The 20,688-nt window shown below is 36.9% G+C and overlaps 1 protein-coding gene across 3 annotated transcripts in view; it reads left to right on the plus strand.

The window, feature by feature from the left end:
- Nucleotides 1–20,688, plus strand: part of dnah7 (dynein, axonemal, heavy chain 7) — a 496,694-nt gene that overhangs the window by 73,160 nt on the left and 402,846 nt on the right. For all 3 annotated transcript variants that reach the window (XM_051930473.1, XM_051930475.1, XM_051930474.1), the window contains exon 19: nt 17,316–17,509. In XM_051930473.1, the coding sequence (XP_051786433.1) occupies nt 17,316–17,509 (194 nt within the window). The remainder of the gene's footprint in view (nt 1–17,315; nt 17,510–20,688) is intronic.

Genomic DNA, 20,688 nt, shown 5'->3' on the forward strand with positions numbered 1-20,688 from the left:
CCTCCCTTCTTAACTTATCTTAAACTACTCTTTCACATAATTTCATGCTGTGTCTCATCAATTTTATCTGCCTGTAGTTACTGCAGTCCTGCACATCTCCCTTATTCTTAAAAATCAGTACCAGTAGACTTCTTCTCCACTCCTCAGGCATCCTCTCACTTTCCAAGATTTCATTAAACATTCTGGTTAAAAACTCTACTGCCATCTCTCCTAAACACCTCCATGCTTCAACAGGTATGTCATCTGGACCAATGGCTTTTCCATTCTCCATCCTCTTCATAGCTGTCCTTACTTCCTCCTTGCTAATCCGTTGCACTTCCTGATTCACTATAATAATTCATTACATTTATATAGCGCTTTTCTCAGTACTCAAAGCGCCATCCACACAGGGAGGAACCGGGAAGCGAACCCACAATCTTCCACAGTCTCCTTACTGCAAAGCAGCAGCACTACCACTGCGCCACCTGTGAGGATATCTCCACATCATCCAACCTCTTCTCTCTCTCGTTCTCTTCATTCATCAGCCTCTCAAAGTACTCTTTCCATCTGCTCAACACACCCTTTTCACTTGTGAGTACGTTGCCATCTTTATCCTTTATCATCCTAACCTGCTGCACATTTTTCATAGCTCATTCCCTCTGTACAGGTCATTTTCTCCTTCCTTATTGTCCAAACTCTCATACAGCACATCGAACACTTTTTCTTTAACCTTCGCCTTTCTCTCCGCCTTGCGCCTTATCTCCTTGTCTACTTTCTGCATCTCTCTGACTATCCCACTTCTTCTTCACCTTCCTCTTCCTCTGTGTACTCTCCTGTACTTCCTCATTCCAACTCCAGGTTCCCTTTTCCTTCTTCCTCTGTCCAGATGTCACGCCAAGCACCATTCTAGCTGTCACTCTTACTACTTCTGCTGTAGTTGCCCAACTGTCTGGTAACTTCACTGTCATACAGTGCCTGTCTTACCTCCTCCCTAAACTGAACCTTGCAGTCTTCCGTTTTCAACTTCCACCATTTGATCCCTTACTCTGCCCTCACTCTCTTCCTCTTCTTCTTGATCTCCAACGTCACCCTACAGACCACCATCCTAAGCTGCTTAACTACACTTTCCCCTGCCACAATTTGCAGTCTTCAATCTCCTTCAGATCAACTCTTCTGCATAGGATGTAATCTACCTGTGTACATCTTCAACCACTGTTGTACGTCACATGTTCCTCCCTCTCTTAAAATATGTATTCATCACAGCCATGTCCATCCTTTTCGCAAAATCCACTATCATATGACCTTCTTCATTCCTGTCCTTGACACCATACCTACCCATCACCTCTTGATCCCCTGTGTTCCGTTCACCAACATGCCCATTGTCCACTCCAATCACCAGTTTCTGTCCCTTGGGTATACTGTCCGTCACTTCATCCAACTCACTCCAGAAATCTTCTTTCTCATCCATCGCACCTCAAACTTGCGGGGCATATGCAATAACAACATTCATCATCACACCTCCAATTTCCAGCTTCATAATCATCTGTCTGATACTCTTTTCACCTCCAAAACACTTTTGACATACTTTTCCTTCAGAATAATCCCAACCCCATTTCTCCTCCTATCCACACCATGATAGACCAATTTGAATCCACCTCCGATCCACCTGGCCTTACTCCCCTTCCATTTAGTCTCTTGCATGCACAATATATCAACCTTCCTTCTCTCCATCATTTTGGCTAACTTTCTCCCCTTACCAGTCATACTGCCAACATTCAAATTTCCTACCCTCAGTTCCACTCTCTTTACCTTCCTCTTGTCCTCCTGCCTATGGACACAGCTCCACCTCTTCTTCTCCTTCTTCAGCTTTGGCCAACAGTAGCCCAATTTCTGGCAGCACCCTGTTGGCAAACAATACTGGTGGCTGCCGTTGTTAACCTGGGCTTCGACCAATCCGATATGGAAATCTGTATTGTTGTCCACATATTGATCTGGCAAAATTTTACACCGGATGCCTGTCCTGACATAACCCTCTCCATTTATCCGGGGCTTGGAACCGGCATGAAGAAACACACTGGTTTGTGCATCCCCTGTGGCTGGGTTGAGCATTGACATGCTTGATCCAAGGAATTTAACTAACATGAAACATTAGGTAGAATTTGTGCAAAATGAAAGATGCTCTGGCATTTTAGAGGTCTAATAGAAATTTTTTTTTGTCTTGTGACAACTAAAGGTGTCAACTTTAAACATTCATTTGGAGTATCATAATGCTGTATAGTGTAGTTAGATAAATAAATAATTTCAGAGCCATTCCAGCTTATAGTAGTAACAATTCCAAGGTACAAGTTTGGTCAACTTATCTACATACTTTTTGCTGACTTGTAGGTGTCTAATGAAACAAAGCAAAAATTATTCATGGCTAATGGAACTGTGGTACACGCTTGTCTCTTCTAAAGTGGCTCCCTTAGCAGTTTAATCTACACGTTCAATAGTGGTGTCTTTAGAGTGCTCTCATTGGCATCCTCCCCAATCACCATGACCTTCAAGTGCAGCTTCACTTTCATTACCCTCTTCAGTATCACTTTTCTGCTCTGTCTTATCAATAGATTGTTTTAATTGTGTTTCTTTCCAGATTTTCTTTTTAAAGGGCGGCTTGCCCACAAGCACTCAGTCAGAACATGATTAGCTGTTATTGCATAACTGCTCCTTCACTTTGTAGTTTTAACATAATGTTGCAATTTATTGGAATAAACACCACTTCACTGGAGTTGAGTCTTATATGGCACATGTCCTATTAGACAGACTTAGTGTGGCCCACATTTACAGTGACAGACATTGGGGGGGACAGGTGGGAAGAGTGCTAATGTCCTCTTTTGATGTTTTGATGACACACTATTGTGCCACAAATGATTTATAGTTCTAAGAGTCTATCTTCCATTTGCAATATGAATATTGTTGTATATTGCTAATTTTCCAGTTCACTGAGATTCCATCTTCTGAGATTCATAACACAGAAGCTTCAAAATGTTCAGTTCATTCCTTTAAGTTTTTTTTGGATAGGTTCCATGAGTCAGGGACATTAATAAACTTTTTGAAATGCTTGACTGCTTACAATTCATTTTCATCTTTATTCTTGAAGTCTTCTTAATATATGTTGGCATATTAATAATGTTTTCAAAAGCAAACAAAAATTATAATATAATATAATATAATATAATATAATATAAAATATAGGAGATTAACATAGTAGTTAGTACTATCTCACTGATCCAGCATCTTTGTTTATTATTTTACCTTTAGCTGACATCTTTATCCTAGGCGACTATAAGCATTTTTACATTTGGATCCCAAGACAGAATGAGTTACAAGAGTGAATGAACTAGAAAGTGTGGAGTTTTAAGTCCAGTACCTTAACCATTGTCTGTCAAATGCCACAACTGGTCATGGTGGAGTTTCCATGTTTTGAAGATGTCTGCAAGGGTTAGGAAAATTAGCAATTTCAAACTGGTCCTTCTGTGGCCGTGATAGCGGATGTGTGCATGCATTATATTGTGATAGACTGGAACATTGTGCAAGGACTGTTTCCTGCCTTGTTCCAAGTGCTATTAGGATGGCTGCTTGCCTCCCATGGCCTCAAATGGCATGAAATGAATTTCAGAATGTTATGATCTTCTTATATAATAAGCTACCATGACGGTTCATTTGTCTGTGCAGGATTTTAAATTGCCTGTAGCTCACAAACCGTTTGAACTATTGACCTGAAATTTGGTACACATATACTACGTTAACATCTACTATCTGCTTTTGAGGTGATGATTGACCTCCAAGGTTATTCCTCTTTTTATTTTTATTTTATTTTATTGTAGAATCAACTCTCAGCAGCGCACAGCATATGGGTGCCGTTCTCATTCCTTACCACCTTCTCCGTCACTTCCCCTACCTTTTCATATCTTAAATCATTCTTGAGGCAGATTGAAGACTTAAGTGCCAGCTTAAGTGAAAAATTAAGGAAAACATACTAAGTAATTGCAACACAAACACTGACTTAATCAGTTTTAACGCGAAAAGATGCCAATGGAAGAAGAGAAGAAGTGGCCCACATTTACATTTACAGTGACAGACATTGGGGGGACAGGTGGGGAGAGTGTTAATGCCGCTAGGATGGAGAAAAGAAGAGCTGCTCAGGAAGCAGCAAGCGCATCAACCTCTGAGCAAACAAATGCTAAACATACAGAGAAGGAGTATGAAAACTAGGAATGCTCAAGTCAAGTATATTCACTGCACATTATCATGCAGTATGCCGTTACTGGTATAATATAATATCCATCCATCCATCCATCCATTTTCCAACCCGCTGAATCCGAACACAGGGTCACAGGGGTCTGCTGGAGCCAATCCCAGCCAACACAGGGCACAAGGCAGGAACCAATCCCGGGCAGGGTGCCAACCCACCACAGGACACACACAAACACACCTACACACCAAGCACACACTAGGGCCAATTTAGAATCGCCAATCCACCTAACCTGCATGTCTTTGGACTGTGGGAGGAAACCGGAGTGCCCAGAAGAAACCAACACAGACACGGGGAGAACATGCAAACTCCGTGCAGGGAGGACCCGGGAAGCGAACGCAGGTCCCCCAACTGCGAGGCAGCAGCGCTACCACTGCGCCATCATGCCAATTAATTTAATATAATATAATATAATATAATATTATATTATATTATATTATATTATATTATATTATATTATATTATATTATATTATCCATCCATCCATCCATCCATTTTCCAACCCGCTGAATCCGAACACAGGGTCACGGGGGTCTGCTGGAGCCAATCCCAGCCAACACAGGGCACAAGGCAGGAACCAATCCCGGGCAGGGTGCCAACCCACCGCAGGACACTATAACTAACTTATTCATTATAATAAATTGACTAATACTTCTGCCTCACAACTCCAATTAAGAGAGTTTGCAGCAGAAGTTGTCATTATATTGTCAAGTTTACAGAGTACAATGAAATTCTTAGTTAAGTATCCATCCAACAACACAACATGTTTTCACACTCTGAAGTCATGGTAAACAACAATAAAATTTCATACTATAACTCATCTGGAAAGCACTCTTTTTTCCCTGCCTCATTTTTAGGTGCCTTTATAATGCCTCACTGTGACGTTAACTGTCAAAAGTAAAATTACGAATAAACCCCAAAAACAGAATCTAATTGCCAGATACACCAGAATACATGTAAAAAACCTGTCAAATAAGACTTTAAATTGTAAAACAAAAGTTGTCAAACAAAGTTTTTGTTAAAGTGATTTAAAGTTTAGATCCTACTTAGCTTTCACCGATGATATTTTGCAACGTGCAACTTATGTGCTTAGCAACATGGAGGGTCCACAGTAATAAAATTACCTCAACATAGTGGGCAAACCTACAAAATGGTGGCAACTTTTCTAACATGCCTACAAAATGGCAACAGGATGACATTAGTTCCCAATGCAGATATTTGTGGTGGTTAAGGGGAGTGCTTTGGAATATTGGGTGAAAATCCAAAATAAACACAGGGAGAATGTTCAACAGTCACAGTCACAGTGTCTAGGCTATCATCCAAACCCAGACTCCTGGATGATAATAATAACAATAATACAAAGGATCTGTGAGGTGCCACATTTCCACTTGCAGTCCATTACTGTTAAGTCTAAGTCTGTGTGCAATTTTGCTTTTATGTGTTAATGTTTATTTTTATTTTTTTATGTTACTTTATTTGCATTGCATTCATTTTATTCACAAAATCTAAGTAGGTCATCTTCAAACGAAATAGAAAAATGATCTTGCATGGTCAGTTTGCAAATTTGAAAATAAATAAAAATTAATTACATTATCTTTGACTCTTGCATATCTAAATCATTTACTGTCTGACCCATGTCAGAAGGTACCTTGCCTCGGTTGGAGGAACTGATTAAATCCACCTGTGATAATCCTTTTAACTGCATAACAGAAGTACCAAGTCTTGCAGAATGACTGTTTATTCCATTTTGTTCTGCATTATGCGTTAAAGCCATTCCTCCACTTCTTAATGTACAGTGTATTGTTAGATATAGTGCCATACATTTCTGATTTTTAATTGAAAAATAAAAATAATTTTTAATGATCATTATTCTTACAGGGATAAAAGCTGCAGAAAGCAAACAATTCAGAATTTCAGCACTAGGTGCCACTGTTTATTCATTTTCTACTGTAAGTCTGTCACAGTCCTTGAAGTGTTCACTCCCCCACTTCAAGTCCATGACACACAGTGAACACTACAACTTTTATATTTGTAGCTTGATGAAATTAGCATTTGTGCTAAAGTAGATGTTATTATGCACTTTTCAGTGCTGCTTTATTAAAATAAAATCATGTATCTATGTTATACTTTATGTTTAAAATCTGTTTCTATATGTGCATAATAAATCTGAAGCTAGCTTTATTAGATTTTCCTCTGAGCATTCATTAGGTGATGAAATATGCACATTTACGTTCAGGTTGTAAGGGCTAAAATAGTTTCTATAAGGTATCATTTTTGTACTGTGACAGTCTCAGAAATTTCTATTAAATACACTGTGGCCAGCAGCATTTATACAATGATACAGTATATGTACAGAGCACACTTGACTCTGGTTATAAATAACATCCAAACATCTGTTTCCCATAACATTTAGAGCTATAAAGACATATTTTAACAATTCTTATATTGATTCTTGGTAAAATGATAATATTGGAAAACACACTAATTTGTCTGTGTTAGTATGATGTCACCGATGAATGATCTCATCAGCCTACCAAAATGGAGAAGCCGTGCCTCTGAAACTTGGGTAAAGCTTTAAAATATTTCACTTTTTCCTCATTTTCCAACTTTTCCAAATAGTGTTATATGGAAAGAGTGAAGACATAGACATGATGGTATGTACCTGGGAAAGTAGAATATGGATTGCAGGTCATCTGAAAGTAAAAGAATCATTTTCAAGTTTCGATAATGCATTCTAAATACAAAATCAAAAAGTCTTATAATAACAGATTTTAGCATCTTTGTTTCCTGTGTTAATTTTAAAAGTGGATCTGTTTTATAATCATGGTGAGTTAATGTTGGTGGAGCAGAATAAGGCAGAGATACTGAATCAAACATCTACTTTTTGTTTTTTACTAGGGAGCTTTGCCCCCTGCTCGCTTAGCTCGCCAACCCCATAGCCAGCGCTGGCCTCTTTGCAGTTCTGCTGCTCGCGTATGGGGATGCAGATGTACAAAATAAACAGATTTTTATTTTCATGAGAATTGTTACATATGCATCAACGCAACGTATAACTGCCCTTGAGTGAATTTCATTTCTTTCTCTCTATTAAATAAAACGACTTTTTCGAATGTTTGACTCTGAGATTTGTTAATTGTCTTTGCAAAAGCTATTCTAACGGGAAACTGTTAACATTTTAATACAAATGGCATATCAAGATCTACCTTTTTTGTCTAATGTTATCTGCGGAAGGTGTACTACATTACCTTTCTAGGATACATCTTTCTTTCTACAGTAATTTATGCGTTGTAAGACCGGACGTTGTTAACAGTTGTAGATATTCGTCGTGATATTGTAAGTTGTTGTTTTCATCTTCCACATGATCACCACCAACTGTTTCAGCATAGTCTATTGATACGCATTTAACCGATTTGCCATGTGACTGTTCAACATTTTTGGACGCATTTAACCAATTTTATTTATAACCGATCAACACTTTTGGTGTTAATTTGTTTGACTTCCTCGTTGCTCAGTGCTAGGATTGCACGTATACAATAATCCCTCCTCAATCGCGGGGGTTGCGTTCCAGAACCCCCCGCGAAAGGTGAAAATCCGCGAAGTAGAAACCATATGTTTATATGGTTATTTTTATATTGTCATGCTTGGGTCACAGATTTGTACAGAAACACAGGAGGTTGTAGAGAGACAGGAACTTTATTCAAACACTGCAAACAAACATTTGTCTCTTTTTCAAAAGTTTAAACTGTGCTCTATGACAAGACAGAGATGACAGTTCCGTCTCACAATTAAAAGAATGCAAACATATCTTCCTCTTCAAAGGAGTGCGTGTCAGGAGCAGATAATGTCAGAGAGATAGAGAGAAAGAGAAAAGCAAACAATCAAAAATGAATAGGGCTGTTTGGCTTTTAAGTATGCGAAGCACCGCCGGACAAAGCTGCTGCAAGGAAGGGAGCAATATAAAGGTAGTCTTTCAGCATTTTTTAGAGGAGCGTCCATATCCTCTAGGCCAGTGTGCGAACAGCCCCCCTGCTCACACCCCCTCCGTCAGGAGCAGAGAATGTCAGAGAGAGTGAGAGAGAGACAGAGAAAAACAAATAATCAAAAATCAATACGTGCCGTTCGAGCTTTTAAGTATGCGAAGCACCGTGCGGGAAGCATGTCGCTTGACAAAGCAGCTGCACGGAAGGGAGCAATGTGAAGATAATCTTTCAGCATTTTTAGACGAGCGTCCGTATCGTCTAGGTGTGCTAACAGCCCCACTGCTCACACCCCCTCCGTCAGGAGCAGAGAATGTCAGAGCGAGAGAGAGAGAGAAAAGCAAACAATCAAAAATCAATACGTGCTGTTTGATCTTTTAAGTATGCGAAGCACCGGGCGGGAAGCATATCCCTTGACAAAGCAGCCACATGTAAGCCCAGCAAGGAAGGGAGCAATGTGAAGGTAATCTTTCAGCGTTTTTTGAGGAGCGGCCGTATCCTCTAGGAGTGCGAACAGCCCGCGTGCTCACAATATATTTGAGGAGTTTTATTTAATACATAATACACGCTCTGGTTGGGTAGCTTCTCAGCCATCTGCCAATAGCATCCTTTGTATGAAATCAACTGGGCAAACCAACTGAGGAAGCATGTACCAGAAATTAAAAGACCCATTGTCCGCAGAAATCCATGAACCAGCAAAAAATCTGCGATATATATTTAAATATTCTTACATATAAAATCTGCAATAGAGTGAGAGTACAATGATGAAAAAGAGCTATCGGGGCAAGTGGAATCCATTAGTGTTGGCCAGCGTTTGTTGGACACTGAAGCGAGAGGTGTTTAATGCTGAGTACAAATGAAAATCGGCTGTTAAGCAATTTTGGCGCAATTTAAATAATGGAATATGTTGGCGTCATTAAGTGATTAAACTTGCTAAATTCAATAAACGTTTATTTCATGCTTCCCCGAATCTGAAAAGATATTTGTGTCAGCCTGAACCTATCTATCTATAGTCATCAAACACTTTAGAAAAACTTTGTTGTCCAGTGTTACGACAGAATGCATTTTTAAAGCTTTTATATATAGTCTGCCACTCCAGCCTCTTTAAATTACTGTACAATAAACATTTTTTTGCCATGCCTAACACAGCTTTCTGACCTACATAAACCAAAACTGTACTTTCACATTCTTCAGCCCCAAAACTAATGAACAACCTAGATTGCCAAGAAAAAGAAACTCCAAACTAGCTGGAACAACTTCTATCCCTTTTTAGTGTGGGAATGTTGACATTGTTATATGTTAGGCATTATAGCAGGTTCGTACTTAAAATCTCTTTTACAATGATATTTTTTGTACTACTGTTTCAGATCTCTGAATTTCTCAAATGCCTTCATCAAACAAACTATCAGCCCTTCTATGGTAATGCAGTGCACCCAGAAAGAAATGATACAAACAAGAATTCAGAAATTCGATACTTGTATGGCTCAACAGACAAAGCTTACTATTTTTCAACAAATTGTTTTCTTTTATGTGTATTAAATGAAAATATTTTTCATAATTCAAAAAAACACATCAGATGGGTTTAAATAAACTTAATCCACCCATTTTTTGAGCTCGCTTATTTCATTACTGGGTTGCGTGATGTGGTAGCCAAGCATTGAAAGTGACCAGTCTTTGATGAGACACTGATCCAATAGAAAGTACATTCATAAACACCCACAAAGACTTGTAGATATCATTTTGATTGGAGTAACCTACATGTCTTTAAGATGCTGAGGAGCCTGGCATACCTGATCAAAACCCATTCTAACACAAAGATAACATGCCAACCCCATATACACACTGACTTGGCTAGGAATTCATTATTTCTTTGTGCTTTGTCCTGAATTGATTCTGACCATCGATGGGTCTTTTCTGGTGTTTTGAAACCAAAGTAATTTGTTGTTTAACAAATTTTAATGAATTTATAATTTATTAGCATTTTGCTGTGACACCATTTTGTGTTTTTTGTGGATGCAGCCATTTTGTGAATTGCGTCTTGATGACACAAATCCTTGGTGTCAGGGATGTGTACTCAATGTACATCAAGGGGACAATTTGGTGAGGGGTTAAAAGGTTGTCTTGGTGGCCATTTTGTATCTGAGTTTGCAGATAAACCTCACTTTCAAAATTGTTGTAAGCCTTTTGTTTTTGCCTTCCTAGTTTTTGATCTCATGCTCTAGCTTTTGATTATCCATTTTTGTTTGAAAAAATACGATTAACTTTTGGTTTAGACCTCGGGTTGCTTTTTGACTAAGAGTTTCTCTTAGTCATTTACATAAAAATATTTAGCTGAGAATTGTTTGTAGCGCTCTGTGCCTGCGTTCAGTAATAAACAATATACAAAAATAAGTTGTATTGTATTCTTTCCCTCTGGGGCAGTACAGACAGCTGCATTAGACACTGCTCCTCAATGCTACACAGTATTTACATTTTTTTACAGTCTTTCTTTGGCCTCTAAACATATCGTTTTACCAGTTTTAGAATTCAAGGAATCTAGTCATTACATTTATTTTTTTGAATATAGTTGGTTTTAATTATATTAGCATCATTCTCCTGTGGCACCATTTTTTTGTTTTTGGCAACACCGTTTTATGACTTTTTTTTTTCTGTTGCCAGCCAGTTTCTAGGTAGGAACAAGGTATAAAGGTCAATGTAAAAGCTCTTTGGTTGCAAACTCTCTTCTGTCCCGGATTACAATTTACTCTTTCATTTTGGATCGAGTTATCTGTGCTAATCGGCTTTTGACCCTTTTACTTCATTGTTTATTAAGAATCCTGTTACACATCCTGGTCTTTGTTGTTTAGATTCCTGATTACAGCGTTTTGACTTTCACTTGTTAATTGACTTCACTCTATCTTCTGATTCCACTTTAGAATTAATAATTGCTGCCACCCTGTGTAATCAGTACAGTGTGGTGGGTTAGGGGTTGGTTGTCAGTTACTCCTGCTCTAAGTCATTATGTTCTTTCTTCCTCATGGGGCATACGTTAGCTTAGGGCTAAATAGGGAAAGAATACTTACTGTATTTTTTTTCCTCCCCCAGACTATGGACTCTTGACATCTAGTTACCTTAAACTATATACTGTACAGAAAATGGACTTTTTACTGCATATTGTTAAGGGTAGTATTAAATTGGCATGAGAATTATTGTGAACAAGAGAATAGACATAAGGGACAGGGACTAGCAAGGATCAAAACCAGAAACCATTAGACCAAAGTATATCAAAATTTAGGGGCAAAGAAGATGCAATATGCTAAAGGAGGTCAAAACAGAAATTAACCTGACACTAAAGTAATATCCTTTTGAAATGACTTCATTTGAATATATTTTCTTTCATCCACCAAATAATACTTAATACAGCGGGACACCACCATTTTACACCAGAAATCCAATGACACTATGCTTATGTGATAACAATGGGGAAAAAAAAAATTGACTAAATTCTGTTATAATTGGCTTCTTTTCTTTAATTTTTTTCCAGCTTTCTGTATTGGTTTCCTGCAAAGTATATCCCAGTACTTCTGGGAGTTTTTACTCCAAATAATTAAAATTTAGCATTAATCAATTTTTTTAAATTATTGTTTGAAAGTTTTTATTTTTGCACATAGTTATATGATGCCATGATTATTTTGGTATGGTCATTGACTTCTTCAGGGAATAGTGTTCCCGTTGTCCAGCGGGAAGTCGTGATTGCTGATGTCATCAGAATGATATTATTCGGATCAGTACAAGAAATCCCTCTCTACCCAAGATCTGGATTCAAAGAGCATTACATGTGGTTATTTTTGTTGAACAACTTAATGGTTACTGTCTCTTTGCATGTTTTAGGTACCTCCATTTTCTGGTTAGCATTTAGGATTGGTGTAATATCTAAGATCAGTATGACTTTCTGGTTTTCACCCCTACCTTTTGACCACTTCTTATTCTCCCAGCCCTTTTACAGCAAATCATCTGTTTCTTGTTGAGAACACAATACATTCCAGGAAAAAATAGCAAAAACTGCCTAATCTCCACACATATCAGTATTTAAACTAAATATCTAATGAAATAACAAAAGGTTTTACAATACAAGGGTTGCATTGTTTTAGTACTTTCCAATTATGATGGATTAAGCTTTGGGTATTCAAGATTTTCCTTACACAGCAATCTGTTTTTATCAGAAATGATTATTAAAAGTAAAATTTTTCACTGTGCTGTCTGATAGTTGCTGCCTATAACAGAGTGAACGCCTGCCTGGCCTTTTAAATGATTTTTTGCTATAATATGCCATCAAAAAGTAAAAGGAAACAATCATAGGAAATCAAATAATTAATCAAAGAAAAATTAGTTAAAACAAATATTTTATTAATTCAAAACCGTGAATGTTATAATTAAATACAAAAGGTAAAAGGAATACAATTAAAGAAAATACAAATCAATGGGCAGTTTCAGAAGGGAAAACAATACTAAATTGGGGCAGAAAATTTAAACTAATTTATCAAAATTTTAAAAAAGAAAAAGAAGGAGAAAGGAACAACCTAAGCCTCAAGGCAAATGTAAAACTAACCCAGGGGTGGGCAAATTCATTCCTGGAGGGCCGCAGTGGCTGCAGGTTTTTGTTCCAACCCAATTGCTTAATAAGAAGCACGTATTGCTCTAGAAACACTTCTGCTTCATTTTAGTTGTCTCCCTCGTTAAGATTATGAACCCTTATTGCTTATTTAAGTCTTAAACAGCTGCATTCTCGGTTTTTAATTGCTCCTTATTAGCAATAAGATGCAAATGACAAAAGAAACCAGCAGTTCTCCATTTTGCTTGTTACCCTTTACACCTGTGTGTATTTATCGTGCACTATTTGGTTTAATTAAATACTTGGAAGGAAAGAGAAGAGAAAAAAGTGAAGGATTGAGAATTACCCGTCCATTTTACACTTCAAAGTATTTGGATGATATCCTTAGAATGGAAAAAAAAAATCTAGGATATGAGAATGACTTGACTTAGCAGAGTTAAAGCACTAATAAGCTATGAAATGTAATTAATGGCAAGGATTGTTTTCTAATTAAGCAACTGGGTTGGAACAAAAACCCGCAGCCACTGCGGCCCTCCAGGAATGAATTTGCCCACCCCTGAACTAACCCTAAATATCACAAGAAAAAAAAATGAAAAAAAGAAAATTGAAAATTCAGAATTAAGTGAAGAATTTCAAAAAGGTCAGGTTCAAAATAAGAAACCAAAAATGTCCACACCAATACTAAGTCCACATTTAAAGCCTAAATAACAAAGACAATTGTGTAAACCTCGAAAGTGGTCAAAAGACCTAGATAACCAAAGCCAAAACACAAGATTCAGAAGGAAGCAAAAACACAGCAATCACAAACTAATGCCACTCTGTTAAACACAGATTATATAGTCCTCAAGTTCTGTAGTTTCACTCAATTACAACATCGGCAAATGTTTTAGTTGTTTTTTACCATGGAACTTAATTACATGACATAGGAATATCTTCTTATATAATACGCTACCATGGCTGTTCGTTTGTCTGTCCAGGATTTTAAATCACCTGTAGCTCGCAAACCGTTTGACCTATTGACCTGAAATTTGGTACACATGTACTACGTGAGGTCTACTATCCGCTTTCGGGTGATGATTGACCTCCAAGGTTATTCCTCTTTTTATTTTTATTTTATTTTAGAATCAACTCTCGGCAGCATGTGGCACATGCGTATGGGCACCGTTCTCATTTCTATCACCTTCGCCGTCACTTCCCCTACCTTTTCATATCTTAAATCATTCTTGAGGCAGTTTGAAGATTTTAGGACCAGCTTAAGTGAAAAATTAAAGAAAATGTTCTAAGTAATTACAACACAAACACTTAATCAGTTTTAATGCGAAAAGATGCCGACGAAAGAAGAGATGAAGTGGACAGCTAGGGTGGAGAAAAGAAGAGCTGCTCAGGAATCACCAAGTGCATCAACCTCTGAGCAAACGAATGCTAAATGTACAGAGAAAGAGGATGAAAACTATGAATGCTTAAGTCAAGTGTATTCACTGCAAGTTATCATGCAGTGTGTCGTTACTGGTATTAAAATAATACAACACAGTAAATTAAACTGTTGTGATCCTGTCACACAAAAAAAAAAAAAAAAATTAAAAAAGAAACACAAGCCAGACTTGCCCTTCATCCATGTCTGCGTCCATCCCAGAGTAGGCCTTACCATGGGTAGGCCCAAAAATGGGGTGAGGATTATACAGTACATAACAAGATGAAGAGAATAAAACTAAACCATTTGGTCTTCATATAAAACAAAACAAGGTTCCTTTATTTTTAAATATTTATTACAAAAAAAGGTACAGTACTTGTGTACTAAACGGACGGACAGCATGATAAAGGAAAACAGAAGTGTTTTGACGAATTCATAATATATTTATTGGAATAAAAAAAAATATATAGAAATTTACAGAAATTGGAATATTATAGAAATACATACATATATACATACATTACATACATACAATTGGAACTTATTATTACTGTTTTCTCGTTCATGTTGAGCTCCTCATGACAGGATTTTTGGGGTTGGAAGGTTTCCCCCTACCCATTCTAGTGCTGGGCTCTGTGGGGGAGGTTTCACTGCCGCCCCTTTAGTACACAAGTACCCAAAACAAAATCTAAAAGCAACCAAATCCAGGAAGACACAAGCCAGAAACAGTACCTTTTAAATGAGAGAGCAGGGGTTAAAAGCCAGGAAATCCAAACATTAAAAAGAAGCACAAAATTGAAAAAGCAGGAATCTGTGCCATGACAACAGCTTCTCAGTTTATACTGCTGGATGTTGTCAGTCCTCCAGCTGCATATTCTGGTGGCCGCACCTCCTTGGGCTCCACGTTCAGGATGCAAGACAAACACGTGATGTTATCGTAATTCAAAAATACACAATGAATAATAAACAACACCAAATCAATAAAAATCATAATGTTGCATAAATGTAATAAAGACTAATCAAAAACAGAAAAAAGAACAATTTAAAAAACAACAAAAAAATTGTTAAACAGAAAATAATCAGAAAAAACAGGAAAAAAAACCCTGCCCGAACAATGACAGAAATCATCTAACCATCCATCCATCCATTTGCTTAACCCTCTTGTTTGATGAAACTTAAACAGAGCATTACAATGAAAAATGAAAAAGCAAAATACAGAGGAAAAAAAAGACAAGATCCACAGTGGACCATAACACTTGTTTCTTTTTTTTTTTTAGTTTTTGTTTAAAACCAGTTTTTTGAGACTGATCCAAAATGCCAGTCTGTGATGTCTAAACTGTACAGGAATGTCCAATACTTAAACTAAATGTGTTTTTAAAGAGAGTAAATCATATCCAATCAACTGTTTTCAACTCTTATTACAACAACTGAATATCTTTAAAAATTAAACTAAATTTGTATTTGTATTTAAGCAGAGTACAGCATAACCATCCAGCTGTTTTTAACTCCGTTACCTGAATATATATAAATTGCCACGGCATTCTCTGGATTACGTATATCATCTTGACTTGTCATTTTAATTGTAGGTATTTCTAATATAGGAAATCTGTTTTAATATTTGTGTACTCTTTAAGAGATACTAGACTGAAATTAATTATTATCCTGTCAGCAAAAATAACGAACAAGACAAAAGAATTTTATTGGTGAATGACAAAGTAGTTGCTTTTATGCTAGAAATGTTTTTGACCTGCAGTAATGCTTGCATTAATTAATTGTTATGGAAGGTGGGTGAAATATGCCGAAGCAAAAAGTTCAAAACAAAATAAGGAATTTAGCATGAAACAGAGGAAAACAAAGAGAAGGACTATCTGATTTCATTCCAAACAACAAACTGAATGGTACCTGGATATAATTTTGTCAAATTACCTGTATACTCAGAATGAAAGTGTGCCTCCAGTGTCTGCTTTCCTCACAAAAAATGTTCATATCAACTTTCATTTTCAGCTGGTGGTTGTATGTAGGTAGCAAATACATTTGAATGCATCCTTTTGTTAAATATGGCCACTGTGTTGTGATGCTCAAAAGTATATTTACATCTGTTTTTAATGTTGACAAAAGTTATCTATCTAATTAAGATCACATCATCAAAAAAGAATGTTTATGCAAGGTGTAAAGGGGGACCAAGTCTTATTTTATCTGTTAAAATCTCTGGTCTATGTTACTCTTAATGTTGACTTCCTATTTACAACTGATGCAATATTTGGTATACAGTAATCCATAGCTGAAACACCTTCCTTTTTTTTTTCTAAAGAAATATTTTAAAATACATGTCACATTTATATAAACAGTAGTTCATCTCAAAGCTGCATGCTACCATTTGCTGAAGGCGTATGTAGATTGTGTAAATTGTACACCAGCAGTAACCACTGTTCTGCAATGCAGGACACACATCCCAGCCCAGTCAATGCTGCACATTGACCTCTTATGAGTTTTTAAATTATTTTTCACATCCCAAATATGTACAGGTGAGGTAGACAGACAGTTCTATGAGAGTTGATATTTACATGAGTGTGTCCTACATTGGACTGGTTCCTGCCTTGTTCATAATACTCCAGCTCCACAGTGGCTCTGTATTAGAATAAGGGAGGTAGGCTTTATAGACCTTTCATACTGATATTTTTTATTTTTTTAATGTAGGTGACTTTATTGTTTGTATACCTTTGCTCAAATAAAGCCCATGTTCAGTCTTGTCACAATTTGGCAAACAATGCTCTCAACATGCATAGTAATTAAGATTAATCAATTTTATTTTATTGGATGGTTTTCTTGGAAAACCCATCTTTTGGAAAATTAGTTGATACTTTACAAAGTTTAAACATTTTCTAATAATCCTGTTACATTTTTTTTTTATAATTAAATGCTGAGCACTAAAGTCACACATGCCAGTGGAGTTTTATCTATTTTTCTAGAACAGATAACCAATACATTCCAGTTTAAAATGTGAAGTATGAATACCCTTATTAGTCATAAGTAAAAAAAACTGTTTGTTTTGCTTTTATCAAGGACAAACATGTTTTGGCTGTTGTGGCAATTGACAAGATGTTGGAAAAGCTGAAAAAATCAAATGAACTTCTGGAAATGATTTTGAAAGGCCTCAATGAATACCTGGAAAAGAAACGACTGTTCTTCCCTCGGTTCTTCTTCCTTTCCAATGATGAGCTTCTTGAGATCCTGTCTGAAACCAAAGATCCCACAAGGTATTTATTTTTGAACAGTTAAATAACAGCATAAGATAAGTTGTCTAAAGAGTCTGCTTGTGTTGATTTTAGCTAAACTCGTATGCTAGGGGACTGAAAAATAGTATATTTCGGCACATATGAGAAATATACTGTAACTGTAATTTTGGATTCGGACCATGTAAAAACTTTTATTCATATCCTTGGAACAAGCTTACCATACCTGTAATATGTAACAAGCCTTATCATTTGTGCAGTGGCATTCACATTATGTGCTAGACACTGATTAGTGAGATAGGACACGGCTAAGCCAATTTACTCTTTCACTCTCAAATGATTACAAATTCACACATACATTATATAAAGCTGTATCCATTAAATATAAATAAATAGAGACAACATGAGTGTTGGCATCCCAGCTGGAAGTCCCCATTTACTGTATATACTCACGTATAAGTCTTGAATCCCGAAAAATCAATTATAAAATCAGATTCCGACTTATGCACCTGTTCTTGCCTCCTCCAATCTCGCACCAGTTTCTCAGACGCTTCGAAGTTTGTTGACACAGCGCAGTTACCAATTTCTTTCGCCACTTCAACGACTTTTAATTTAAAACCAGCTTCATATTTTCTTCTGCTCGAATGCTCAAACGTAGATAAGGGATGCTCTTACGATAAAGGTGTATGAGGGTGTAAGATACAAAAAAACACAAATCAGTGCAAACTTTGCTTCGGAATAGTTTTGGGTATTACCGTGTGATCACGTAGGCACAATAAAAAGAGAGAGAGGTTAGAAGCATGCGCTGATGCAGCGCATTGCTGCACCCACATAGAAAAAAAGGCTGTGTGCTCAGTGGTTACTCTCTCAGGTGGGCATTAGCATATTATAATCTCTTGGACCAATAGTGTGAGTTTTCCGCATTCGACTTATACGGCCGACATTATAAAATAGCAGAAATTATACGTTAAAAATCAACTCCTGACTTATTCGTGGGAGAACTTATCCGTGAGTATATACGGTAATTGCCAATCAAGGCAAAAAATGAATAATGTTTAAAGAAAATATTGAGGTGAATAGAGGGCATATCCCCTGGTGTTCAGCAGGTTGTGCCACACTTGGAACTCAAAAATGAGAGATCTACGTCCTACTAAAGCTAGTTCAAATTGAATAGCAAATTCTTTTGGTGCCATTTTTTTAATGGAGCGGGACTGGAAGAAATGAGCCTTGGATTGCATGGCAGAAGTGAATATCAAGACTCCTTTGAAATAACTAGAGACTTTACCTCCTTCTTAGCATCTCCCCTGTGTTCCCTATAGTAATACCCTATTAGGTACTCACCCAACATTATTCACTAAACACACTTAATCCAATTTATTGTTATGAGGAGCCACTGCTAGTTTTGTTAGCAGTGTGCAGAAGGGAGAAGGTACCCACTCATCACCATGTACATTGACTTATGTGGAGTTAATTCAGAATCACCAGTTTTTCTAAAGTAGCAGAGTTCAAATGGATCAAGCCTTATTAGTAAGTTTAGATAACTGATGAAGAAATTATTCCTTGTCTTGACTTGCTAAGATGGATAATTTCCACTCTCCATGCAGAGTTAGAACTTGAGTTGGTGCTCTTTGTGCAGAGTGGGGATGGCTGTCAAGAGGATTGTGTCCAGTGTGAACAAAAAAACCTACTATACAGATATTTGAAATATAGATAGACAACCAGAGTATCAAGAGAAAAACTCACACAGACACAGATGGAAGGAAAATGAACAAATTCCACCAAGTAGTGAACAGGTCAGGGACTGCAATCTTGTGGATCTACAGCACCTAATATAAAAAATAAACCCACAATTTTCCTGCAAATAGGTGAAAGTGGAACTGACATAAAGACCTATTAACAATTTCAGGTTATCTAAACATTTTCTAAAAAAACTAACTGAGGTTACTTCCATAGCCTACATTTTGAAATCTGAGCCATTTTATTCAGTATGACACAGTCAATTAAACAACTTGCACATCTAAATAAAATCATATTCGTTTCCTAAGCTTAACCAGGCAGAGAAATCAGCAACTCGCACTATGCTTAAACCAAGCAGACAACATGCCAAAAAAAGCGAAGTGGACTGTCAGTTAAAATTCTGAAGGTGCATCTAAATCAGACAAATTGCCACTCCTCATTTAAAGCTTGACCTCAGCAAATACAAAAATGTCTTTCCAAAAAGATTTCTCATTATCTCGAAATTCCAAACAAAAAGAGAACAAGAAAAGCAACTTAACAAGCAAGGTCATGTCAGAGAAAAAGAGAAAGAACACAATCATGCTGACCACAGCAAATGCTTAATTGGGGCCTGCACCTTTGGAAAAAGTCTGCATTTTTTGAAGTCAAAACTCATTTACTGGGATTTTGATTCCTTCCATGTTGCTTTTAACCCCCCACACACTTAGCTGAGCCTCCAGGCTAACAAATAAATAGCTATATATTAAAAAAAAATCAAGGCAGTAACACAGCATTTGAAGAATGTCAGTAACAATGGATTTGAAGCTAAATACTATTAGTTTCTCATGCACCACCTTTGAACAGGTCAACGAAGAGGACATATACGAGTGGTCGGAGTCATCTGATGAAGGACGATGATTCCGTAGCACAAACAGCTAGCAATAGTAACATTTTTATAATTACAGAGTACACAAATTCTTACTTGCACATGCAACACATTGCTAGTCTCCAGTACCACAATATATATATTAAAATATATAATCAGTTCACTGTACAAATCCGTTTACCTGATATACTCCTTGCACATTTGATGCATTTGAATAAAAGAAGAAACCTGTAAAGATACCAGTTTTCAACTTGGAAGCTGCTGGTGTGGGTATTTGGTAGAGTAGCTAAAGAGCACTTCACGTGTAGAATGTTTTCAAGCCATGCATACATTTTTTTCATGTATAGAAACTTATCATAGACTCATAGAACTAAGAGACCTGTAAAGATATCACTCCAGAAACAGTTTGCAATACTAGAATGAGTGTTCCCAACTAGAGCTATGGCATATTGTCTAAATTTATTACCTGCAACATCAGAGATTTTTCTTCTGCAGAAGCTCTAATGAGCTTTAGTCAGACTCTTAACATCTACAAGCTCCTGACATCCACTGATACGGAAAACTGGAATAAAAAACTCTTAATTACATTTCTGTAACAGTA

This window comes from Erpetoichthys calabaricus, chromosome 8 (assembly GCF_900747795.2).
Source record: "Erpetoichthys calabaricus chromosome 8, fErpCal1.3, whole genome shotgun sequence".
In the NCBI taxonomy this organism is placed as follows: Eukaryota; Metazoa; Chordata; class Cladistia; order Polypteriformes; family Polypteridae; genus Erpetoichthys; species Erpetoichthys calabaricus.